A 12336-nucleotide genomic window follows, 5' to 3' on the forward strand; every position below is an offset into this window, starting at 1 on the left:
AAGGCCGGATCTAGGTAAGGTTGTAAAGGACAATAGTTTAGTGCAAATATTTAAAAGAAAGGCAGAATGAATGACATCAACCTTATGGTTGGTGTAATTCATAATGTAACTCAAGAGTAATATCCAGAAAAATCCACCCTACTATATTCATTTTCTATAGCAATAGAAAGAACAAGACACTTAAAGATTCTATAAAGATTTTTCCTAGGAGTAGCTGTATGGTAAGCAGCTTGCTTACCAACCACATGGTTCTGGGTTCAGTCCCACTGCGTGGCACCTTGGGCAAGTGTCTTCTACTATAGCCTCGGGCCGACCAAAGCCTTGTGAGTGGATTTGGTAGACGGAAACTGAAAGAAGCCCGTCGCATATGTGTATATATATATGTATGTGTGTGTATATGTTTGTGTGTCTGTGTTTGTCCCCCCCAACATCGATTGACAACCGATACTGGTGTGTTTACATCGCTGTAACTTAGCGGTTCGGCAAAAGAGACCGATAGAATAAGTACTAGGCTTACAAAGAATAAGTCCTGGGGTCGATTTGCTCGACTAAAAGCGGTGCTCCAACATGGCCACAGTCAAATGACTGAAACAAGTAAAAGAGTAAAAGAGTATACCTTTCTAAATTGACTATATTAGATTTATATATAAATCTAAACACTGAGTTTGATGTAATCACCTTATGCCTCTCCAAAATTGCTGGTCTTGTGCCAAGATTTGAAACCAATATTCATCATCATTATCATCATCATCATTGAATGTCCATTTTCCATGCTGGCATGGGTCGGACGGTTTGACTGAAAACTGGTAAGCTGGGAAGCTGCTCCAGGTTTCAATCTGATTCAGCATGGTTTCTATAGCTGGATGCCCTTCCTAATGCCAACCACTCCAAAAGTATATAGTAGGGGCTTTTTATGTGTCCCTGGAATGGGTGCCAGTTACAAAACACTGACGTCAGCCATGACTATGATCTCACTTGGCTTGATAGGTTTTCTCAAGCATGACATATTGCCAAAGGTCTCGGTCACTTGTCACTGCCTCCGTGAGGCTCAAAATATTATATAATGTATATTGTTTTCGTTTTTGTTTTATGTTTTCATTTTTCACAGCCTGATGTCATTGATGAGGAATTTGCTAGCACCTGTGAGCTACCTGACAACTGTTATACTAGTGCTGCTTCCAAACTGACATTTCCAGGTGGCATAAGGATTGACTATCTGCTGTTTCGAGCTAATTCAGGTACTATTGCTGCTGCTGCTACTGCTACTACTACTACTGCTCCTACTACTACTACTACTACTACTACTACTACTACTACTACTACTACTACCTCCATCACCACCACCACCACTTTTGCCATTGTTGCATCATCATTCATCATCAGAACCATCATTGTCATCACCACTACTAGAACCACATAAAAGCACCTGTGCCAGGGCTGCATAGAAACACCTGTGTGCCAGTGGCATGTCAAAACACCCATGCAAGTACCACGTTAAGACACCTGTGCCAGCTCCACTTAAAAGCCCCTGTAATGGTGCTATGTAAAAGCACCTTTGAGAGTGCCACGTATAATGCACCAACGCTGATACCTTGTAAAGAGCACCCAACACACTCTGTAAAGTGGCTGGCACTACGAAGGGCTTCCCGTTGTAGCAAATCACACCAAAACAGACAATTGGAGCTTGGAGCTGCTCTTCGGCTGGCCAGCTCCTGTCAAAACATCCAAACCATGCCAGCATAGAAAACAGATGTTAAATGATGATGATGATTTCCTGTGCTGGTATGGGTCAGATGGAATTCATTGAGGCAGATTTTCAACTTTGGTTTGTATCCTTTTTGGGGGTCAATTAGAATTATGTATCAGTGAAGTTCTGAGATAAATTATAACTGACTCTTCTTTGCCGGCAAATTTCAAGCCTTGTGAGTATATTAGAAATAATGATATTACTATTACTATTTATTTATTTGTTTTACCATTTCATACAATGCTGTTGTCAATTCTTACAGCCCAAATGAATTCTTTATTCATTATGATCACTGACCAAGATTTCTGGTACACATAATAGTGTGATCCTTCCTTCCTTCCCCTCCCCCTCTCTTTCTTTCTTTTCTTTTCTTTGTTTTTGTTATTCTCCAAACTAGAACTGAAAACAAATTGTTTCTCTCTCTCTAATCTGAGCTATAAAAATAAATAAATAAATAAATAATTAATTAAATTTTTAAAAACCTCAGAAAGCTAACAAGAGCAATTTAATATGTTTCAGGTACAGACATAACCGTTAATCATTATGAAAGGGTCTTTGGAAAGATTCCCAACGATTCCCGGAGCTACTCTGACCACGAAGGAGTTTCAGCTACCTTTAATTTAATGAGTGCACCTACAGGTGAGATTAATTCAAAAAGCATTTAATTCAGGCAAATTTCATTGAAACATTTTAGTCCAATATCAAAAGAGAAGAAAACAATATTTTTGCTTTTTAACCGTCACCCCTTAGATCAGCCCTCATCAAACAGACCTTATGATGAAAAGCATTCCAGGCATGACAGTCTCATCTTTTATGGCTACATGTGATTTGTCATCACCTCCCTGAGGCTCAGGCTTCTGAGAGCAGCTTTCACTACTTCATCAGATATCTTCCCACTTCTGCAAGCTCCAAACACATTAAGTGATAGGCATTCCTTTGTATAGCTGCCCTCAACCATACACAACACATACCCAAATCATGTCCATATCAGCACATACTTCTTTCCTGCACACTATATCTGATTTGTCTTCTGCCCAATTTTCCTCTCAACAGATTTAGACTATGTTGTTCATGCATACTTACACTCCACATCCAATGGAACAGGCTACCTTCATTCCTTTCCAGTTTCACTACCATGCAGCATTGCAGTTCTAACACAAGTATCATACAATCTGTCTTTCACAGTGTAGGAAAAAATCTTTGTTGCTATTAGTGAAAGTAGCTCCCTGAACTTTCACCAGCCTGTTCTAACTCTGGTCACTGGTCTTTCAGAGTTACCATTCCCTTGCTAAATACATCTAGATAAAAAAAAACAAACAAAAACTATCAGCTACTTTCATCTGGGCATTTAAGAGAGTCTATTTCTGGTATGCTCATTGTCTGAGCTGCTCCAGTGTATCTATTACATATGAAGCTCATGTTCTTTGCTAGTCTGCCTGCAATTCCACTATACTTCTTGTGTGCCCATAGCCTCCATCAGATATAGCATATGGAGTTTATACTTACTTTCTTCCTGCATATCAAGCAAGGCCACTTTCCTGAAGGTGCCAGAGTCCTGTCTTCTTTCATACTTACTAAATCCTTTGTCTTTGCTTGGTTTACTTTAAGACCTTTCGATTCTTGGTTTAGTTTCCATGCCTGGAATTTCCTTTCTAATTTCCTTATAGCTTCAGCTATGGAAATTAGATCATCAGAATATAGGAGTATTCATGGACATCCAATCTTAAAGTGCTTTGTGATGGCATGTAGGACTATGATGAATTGGAAGGGAATTAACGACTAAGCTTAGATGGAATCCAACTCTCTGAATTCCTTACTAAAGTCATTGTTGACTTTCACTTTACCTACTGCACTTTGTACCTGGTTGGTGCAATCCTCATGAGCCATTCTTTGTAAAATTGCAGAAGCATGGCTTCAGTAAGTTGTACTAGTAAATTAATTTCAATTCTTAGAGGAAATCATTTTATTCTACTTATGCTCCTAATGTCCCTTGTGAAAAACATGAATATTTCATTTTGTTTCTCTAATAAATACAGATCCTCTGAGTTTCGCTCAAAACCTGAATGCTTCTATTACTTCATTTTGGCTTTCTAATAAATTTATGACCTGGGGGTCCTCCTCATAACATGATGGTATAAACTCAGCTTTGTCTCTTTAACCCATTGGCATTTAAAGTGGCTATGTCTGGCCTAAATATTCCACCTGTTATATGTTCAAACTGACCAGATCTTACCTGTCACACCTGTCCTACAATATTATCCTACATATAAACAAAGGCACAGGTGTGGCTGGGTGCTAAGAAGGTTGCTTCCTAACCACATGGTTCCAGATTCAATCCCACTGCATAGCACCTTGAGCGAGTATCTTCTACTGTAGCCTTGGGCCAACCAAAGCCTTGTGAATAGATTTGGTAGATGGAAACTGAAAGAAATCCATCGTCGTTGCCAGTGCCACTGGACTGGTTCCTGTGCAGGTGGCACATGAAAAACACCATTTGAGCGTGGCCGTTGCCTGTACCGCCAGACTGGCCCTTGTACTGGTGGCATGTAAAAGCACCTACTACACTCTCAGAGTGATTGACATTAGGAAGGTCATCCAGCTGTAGAAACTCTGCCAGATCAGATTGGAGCCTGGTGCAGCCATCTGGCTCATCAGTCCTCAGTCAAACCATCCAACCCATGCCAGCATGGAAAGCGGACGTTAAACGATGATGATGATAGTGATGATATATATATATATGTGTGTGTGTGTGTTTTTTGTATATATATATATATATATATATATATATATATATATATATATATATATATATATATACACACACACACACACACACATATATATATATATATATACATACATATATATATTTATGTGTGTGTGTCTTTGTGCCTGTGTTTGCCTCCCCCCCCCCATTGCTTGACAACCCATGTTGGTGTGTTTATGTTCCCGTAACTTAGCAGTATGGCAAAAGAGACTGATAGAATAAGTACTAGGTTTACAAAGAATAAGTCCTGGGGTAGATTTCTAAAAAACCCTTTAAGGCGGTGCCCCAGCATGGCTACAGTCAAATGACTGAAATTAGTAAAAGATTAAAAGAATAGAATGGCCACATCATTGAAATCTTGAAGCTACGAGATAATGCAGGATTAATTCAAAATGTGAATAAATAAGCTTTATATTTGACAGGATAATCCGAATGCTAAAGAGCTAAAAGCCTTTGAGTTTTACCTAAAACAGAAACATTGCAAATGTTGCAACACTCCATTTTGTCTTTCCAATAAGCCTAGAACCTGGTTGTTTTACTTAAATGTAACCCTCTTATCTTCATTCAAAATTTAACATAATTCTTTTCATTTTCAGCTCGAGCATGTCCAGCCAGAGATGCTGCACTTCTTTCTGACCATCTTCAGACAATGATTAAAGAAATCAGCATAAATGCATCCAAGTTGTCTTCAGACAGAATAATTTGGATTTTTTTGGCAATATTGAGTACTGTCGTCCTCTTCTTAATGAATTGCTTCAGTTTAGGAGGGACATTTGTCGACACTTTCAGGAATCTATTGATGGCTCTTCTAGCTGTCTTCCTAGTTATCTGCATGTGGAATGCTGTTGTGATAAATAACATCGAATCCAAGGTATTTGCAGCAACGAAAGAAGAGGCCAAATACCTTTTGAACAGCAAAAAGGATAACTGAAATTGTTTCCATTTTTTCTTCAAATTTAACATAATTTTATATACATATCAGTTAAATTTTTATATTATATTTACAGCCACCTTGGTCGAAGCAGTTGCTATGGAGATGTTGTTGTTAGGTCACTGCCAGAAGCAGTATCTTTTGTTGTTGTTATTTGTTAACGTTGTTGTTTAACTCTGATGAAAATTAATCTAACCATAATCATCCAGGTACAATGAACAAAGAACCACATTATTCAATATGCACCCCCACATCGCAAATTCCTCAATATATTGCAGGTTTCTGCAGCCAATAGGTATTTATATTTTTTGAGATTCTAATTTTTTTTGTTAAAATAAGCATTTTCACGCCCCAAAATTAATAAATAAAAATACACTACAGTACTACACTGTATAACACATTAATTAAAATATATTAAAAGAAAATCTGTAGTATAGGTGTAGGAGTGACTGTGTGGTAAGTAGCATGCTTACGAACCAAATGGTTCTGGGTTCAGTCCCACTGTGTGGCACCTTGGGTAAGTGTCTTCTACTATAGCCTCAGGCCGACCAAAGCCTTGTGAGTGGATTTGGTAGACGGAAACTGAAAGAAGCCCATTGTATATATATATACATGTGTGTGTGTGTATATGTTTGTGTGTCTGTGTTTGTCCCCCCAACATCGCTTGACAACCAATGCTGGTGTGTTTACGTCCCCGTAACTTAGTAAGCCTAGTACTTATTCTATTGGGCTCTTTTGCTGAACTGCTAAGTTATGGGGATATAAATACACCATCATCGATTGTCAAGCGATGGTGATGGGGACAAACACAGAAACACAAACATGTACAGATATATATATGGCAGGCTTCTTTCAGTTTCCGTCTACCAAATCTACTCACAAGGTTTTGGTTGGCCTGAGGCTATAGTAAAAGACACTTGCCCAAGGTGCCACGCATTGGGACTGAACCTGAAACCATGTGGTTGGGAAGCAAGCTTCTTACCACATAGCCATACCTGTACCTATATGTGTATATATATAATTGAGAAGTAATGTGAGATCACAACCCTAGCCTACATGAGTGTTGCATAACCAGCCCATTTAAAAAGTACCTTGGAATCATCTGGCGACAATCCGTGCTTGAGAAGACCTTTTGAGTCAAGTAAAGTCAAAAATCAAAAGTCAAAAATCAAAAGTCAAAAATCAAAAATCAGAATCTCAATCGAATCGAAATCAATATGGAAATTGTAGTTGTGGCCGATGCTAGTGCCACCTGATTGGTTCCCGTGCTGGTGGTATGCAATAAGCACCATTCATGTGTGGATCATTGCCAGTGCACCTGATTGGTTCCCCATGCTGGTGGCATGTAAAAAGCACCATCCGAACATGGTTGATTCCAGTCCCCCACCCTGACTGGCTCCTGTGCTGGTAGCATGTAAAAAGCACTATCTGAACATGACCGATGCCAGTGCTGCCTGACTGGGTCCCGTGCCAGTGGCATATACAAAGCACCCACTACACTCTCAGAGTGGTTGGCATTAGGAAGGGAACCCAGCTGTAGAAACCTTCGATCAGATTCGAGTCTGGTGCAACCTTCTGGCTTGCCGGTTCCCCAGTCAAACCATCGAACCCATGTCAGCATGGAAAACAGACATTAAACGATGATGATGATATACATATATATGTGAATTTTAGGTTAGTTAAAAGCATGTTTGTGATATATTTCAACTGTTAATATATATATATATATATATATATATATATATATATATATATATATATATATATATATATATGCTGAATGAGAAAATCCAAGGAAAAACATGAGAAGGACAATGAGTGTATTATTAATCTATTTAATGCTTAAAGAGAAAAGATCTTTAACAAAAATGGAAGAAAGCTGGTGGAAATAAGGGAAGAAGAAAAGAAAATTTAGGGGCCAAGTGGAAATACACTTCTATGGGGAAGAATTAGGGGGAGATGAAGAGGTTAAATGTTGTATGTATTTTTAGGAGGGGGTAGTCATGGTGGGTATAATGGGCTTCGTATATTTTACCCCAGTGTCACTTTGATGGCATGCCCTGCTCTCTCACTCAATAATAATAATAATGATAATTATAATCCTTTCTAGTATAGGCACAAGGCCTGAAATTTGGAGGAGGGCAATTGTCAATTACATTGACCCCCAGTACTCAAATGGTATTTATTTTATTGACCCCTGAAAGGATGAAAGGCAAAGTTGACCTTGACATCCTTGTTACTTATTTGATTTTTATTTACCTTACTTCAAGCTGTGCGGATAATACCAGAATGATTGTAACCTACACCAGTATCGCATAACCAGCTCACTCAAAAAGTACCTTGGATTGTAGGGTGACATGCCATGCTTGAGGAGACCTATTGTGTCAAGTACATGAAAATCAAATCAAATCACAATCAAATGGAAATTGTAGTTGTGGTCCCAGTGCCGGTGGCACATAACAAGCACCATCCGAACATGGCTGATGTCAGCGTCACTTTGACTGACTCCCATGCCGGTGGCATGTAAAAAGCACCATCCGATCATGGTCAATGCCAGCCCCATCTGGCTCTTGTGCCGGTGGCACGTATAAAAGCACCCACTACACTCTCGGAGTGGTTGGCGTTAGGAAGGGCATCCAGCTGTAGAAACACTGCCAGATCAGACTGGAGCCTGATGCAGCCTCCTAGCTTCCTAGACCCCAGTCGAACTTTCCAATCCATGCCAGCATGGAAAAGGGACGTTAAACAATGATGATAATAAGAAATTAATATATATATATATAACAATTTAGCTAGGTGTATTAGCTAAGGGATATCAAATATCTGAAGAATTTATTGGTTTTTATTACCTATATCAATAACAATGTTATTCCAATAGGTAAATACATAAATAAAATAGAATAAACATACAGTTTGTATAATATAATTTTCTGAAAAGCCTTAGCTGTTATACATATTTTCAATTGATATTTTTTGTGAAATATTGAAGGAGGTATGTTGATCTGATGAAGCATCATTACATATTTAAACGGATTTGATTATTCTTGAAAAAATTCGTTTCATTAATGAAGCGGAAACAGCTGTAATTTATGAGATGTGTCATTTGTTTGTATAGAATATCTAAATTGAATTGAATTTATAATTGTTCAATTTATTGTTTTGTTTTCCATTTCTTATATATATATATATATATATATATATATATATATATATATATATATATAACATACAAAAATAAGAGGAATGACCAACAAAAGTGGACTCCTATATGCTAGAAATAGATGCCGAATCATCTAATCACGAAAAATATGTTTTTCATTTAGTATTTTTTCATTTGTCTTGCCCTTTTACAGTCTGCTGTGTCACTAAATTTTTACTGAGAACATATTTTTCATGGTTAGATGATTCGGCATCTATTTCTAGCATATAGGAGTCCACTTTTGCTGATCATTCCTCTTATTTTTGTATGTAATATAATTTTAATCTTCAGATTTTTTTAATATGCTAGACCACTGGTTTTAATTGATCAATGTAAATTTCTACCCTTATTAATAAATTTTATATATATATATATGTATATATATATATATCAAAGAAAAAGTTATTAGATTGTGCAATATTGCTTCCCAGTAAAACAAAGCACCATCAGGTTAAAGTATAAATATAGAATAGTGGTATAACAATGCACCAATATTTACTGGAAATAGCAGTCGATAGTATACAACGCTGTAGTAGATTATTCACATCTGGGTTGTATATTTATTTAATGTTCTTCCTACAGGTAAGATAAAATATTTTATGTTCGACACCCATAAACATTTTTGCCAATATATATATATATATATATATATATATATATACAGTGAAGCTTTACTATAGTGTCGTATATTATCAACTGCTATTTCCAGTAAATATTGGTACATTGTTGTATCACTATCCTATATATATATATATATATATATATATATATATATATAACTATATATATACATACACACATTCAATTAGAGGTTAAATTAGCCTCATTAAGGGATAGTATTATAATTTTAATAATTGCTATTTAATCTTTTAAGCTTAATTGAAACACCTGTAAGGGACTATGGTTTTTGCAGATAATAAATTTTTATTCAATGTTATGTCTCCATTCTGTTACTTTGTTTTGAATGCTTATAAACCATGATTTATATATATGAGGTCATGTCCGAATTTTGAATAAAGAAAACAAGTGATCAAATGTTATATTTAATTGAAATTTAATCATCAATGTACTTTCCCTGATTATCTATGACTTCCTTCCATCTATTTACAAGCTTTTTAATGCTATCAATGTAAAACTCTTTTGGTTTCAAAGGGAAGAATTCTGAAATGTCAGTTTTGACCTCCTCCTGGCTTGCGAAAGTTATGTCTCTCAAATGATTCTGTAAACTACGAAACAAATGGCAGTCTGAAGGAGCAAGGTCGGGAGAATAAGGCAGATGAGGAATTTTTTCCCAACCAAGCTCTTCGATCTTCTGTGATGTGATCTTTGCAGTGTGGGGTCACACATTGTCTTGATAAAACATCACTCCTTTTCGATTCACTAAATCGGATCTATTTTTCTTCAAAGCTTGGTTCAAACGCTCTAATTGCTGACAGTAGACTTGAGCATTGATTGTTGCATTAGGTGGTAACAATTTAAAGTGAATTACTCCTTTGCAATCCTACCAGATAGAGAGAAGAACCTTTTTTCCATGAAGTTCCCTTCTCGGTTGTTGTTGAGCTTTTTCCATTTTACCAAGCCACTGTTTACAATGTTTAACATTTCGATAGAAGATCCATTTTTTGTCACCAGTCACAAGTATATCCAAAAAGAGTGAAATGAGTTCGTGTGAATGCAGAGAAGAGCAGATGTCAACTCGGGATTTGCGTTTGCTTTCGAACAATTCACGAGGCATCCATTTTCCAAGTTTAGGAACCGTTCCAAGTTGCCGAAGATGAACAGTTGTATGGTTTGAACTAAGCTTTATGCCAATTCTTCAACTGATAATGCAGGATTTTCTTCAAGTAATGCCTCAAGGAGCTTATCATCAAACTCAACTGGATGTCCTGTTCGATCTTCATCTTCAAGGCTGAAATCTGCAAGTTCTTTCATTCAAACATTCTTTCCCAAACCAGCTAGATTCAGCCTCCCACACCTATTCTACAATGTCATTCTAAAAATAAACAATCACATCATCAAAATCTCAAAGCCATGAGATAATGCATGATTAATTCAAAATGACATGAATGAATAAACACTACGTTTGGCAGAGTAACGTGAATGCTAAAGGGTTAATGAAAGATACTAAGTGCTATCACCCTTATTGGGCTCAATTTTCTTATACAGACAAATGGGTAGAGATTACTAGACTTTTCACTTAGTCTATAGGAATGTTGAACTTACAGATCATGAATGAAAATACATGGCAACAGGCCACGTTTGTGTTGATTTAAATTTACTTCAATGCCTCATGGTTCCAGGTTCAAATCTATTGTGTGGCATCTGTGTATGTTTCTGATACCAGTAATGTAGTCAACAGAATTTAACATTAAAAAAATCCCTTTATTCTTCTGTTAGCATATTCCTGTTGAAATACACTGCTTTTTTTTCAATTAATTTTAAAATAATGAAGAATCAAGTAAAATAACTGTCATTATTATAATGGTGTTTGGAACATAAATTAGCATGACATTTTTCTGGAAAATTTTAATTTAGATCACTTTAAATCATGAAGTCTGTATAAAAATCAGATGTGGTCTCAGACAGGTTTTTATCAAGAGTTAACTCCACTCCCTAACAGCTTATTGTTTTCCTTCCCATCAGTATTTCAAATATATTCTAACAATTGTTGTCATTTTTAGAACTTGAAATTCTTAATCATCATCAACAGAGTTTGAATTGTGAACAATACAAGGTTTATCACATAAGACATATATAAGGTCCTGGGAGGGTAGAAAAAATAGGGTATTTCCAATGCAGCACTCAATCCAAGCTTTAGGCTATTTACACTGTCAGATTCCAGACAAATATTGAGATTCTTCAGATGTGGAAAATCCAGGCTTTACATTAGTAAAACTATTGTGTGAGTTTAGCAAGGAGTAAAATATAATCCAACTAAGACAAAGAAAGACTTCAGCACATCTCCTTTTTCTTCTCGTCGTCCTCCTCCTCTTGTCTTCTCCCTCCTCTTCCACTACTTCTTCATCCCCTAAGCATAATTTTTATCTACTTTGTTAGTCACACTTTACTTGCCCATCTTTTCACCAGTCTCTTTACATTTTCAGCTTTATTCACTTTTTTCCCCTTCTATTACAAGCAAAACACAAAGCCTGTCAGATGCACAATGTAAGAGTGAATCTATGATGCAGATCTGAAGAAGTGTTCTAATGTCTAAAACTGCGAACATTACATAAATTTTCGGAAACTTTGCATAAACTAGCATTGAAAGCAGAGTTGGTACAGAGAAAATTGTGACTGATTATTCGTAACAATTAAAATATATTTACTTTAAATCATTTATTTATTTTATATCGTTCATCTTTCTACCCCCTCTCATTCACACATGCTACTTTGGGAGCGAAAGAGTTTTGTTATTATTTCCCGCCGGTACGAGCCCTAAATATCGGCCTTTTCCGTAAAAAGTGTCTTCGGCGATCTTTACCAATGATCGGCCTTTTCCGTAACACCCGCACGATCTTCACTACGGTGTTAGAGTTAGGGTACGGAAAAGGCCGATCTTTGGTAAAGATCGCCGAAGACACTTTTTACGGAAGAAGCTCATATTTAAGACTCGTACCGTAAGTTCGCCATCCATTTATTTAACAACAATGAAACAACGAGGTATGTAACAATTTGTCAGTGTCCCATTTGTT

At 36.7% G+C, this 12336-nt stretch overlaps 1 protein-coding gene across 1 annotated transcript in view; it reads left to right on the forward strand.

Moving 5' to 3' along the window:
- The window catches only part of LOC106876858 (putative neutral sphingomyelinase), a 16394-nt gene extending 10706 nt beyond the window's left edge, over nucleotides 1-5688 (forward strand). Inside the window, exons 6-8 of the mRNA XM_089363407.1 lie at nucleotides 1109-1238; nucleotides 2267-2386; nucleotides 5111-5688. Coding sequence (XP_089219533.1) covers nucleotides 1109-1238; nucleotides 2267-2386; nucleotides 5111-5445 — 585 coding nt within the window. The 3' untranslated portion in view covers nucleotides 5446-5688. The remainder of the gene's footprint in view (nucleotides 1-1108; nucleotides 1239-2266; nucleotides 2387-5110) is intronic.
- The last annotated feature ends 6648 nt before the right edge of the window (nucleotides 5689-12336 follow it).

Source organism: Octopus bimaculoides, chromosome 15 (genome assembly GCF_046866305.1).
Source record: "Octopus bimaculoides isolate indiv1 chromosome 15, ASM4686630v1, whole genome shotgun sequence".
Lineage (NCBI taxonomy): Eukaryota > Metazoa > Mollusca > Cephalopoda > Octopoda > Octopodidae > Octopus > Octopus bimaculoides.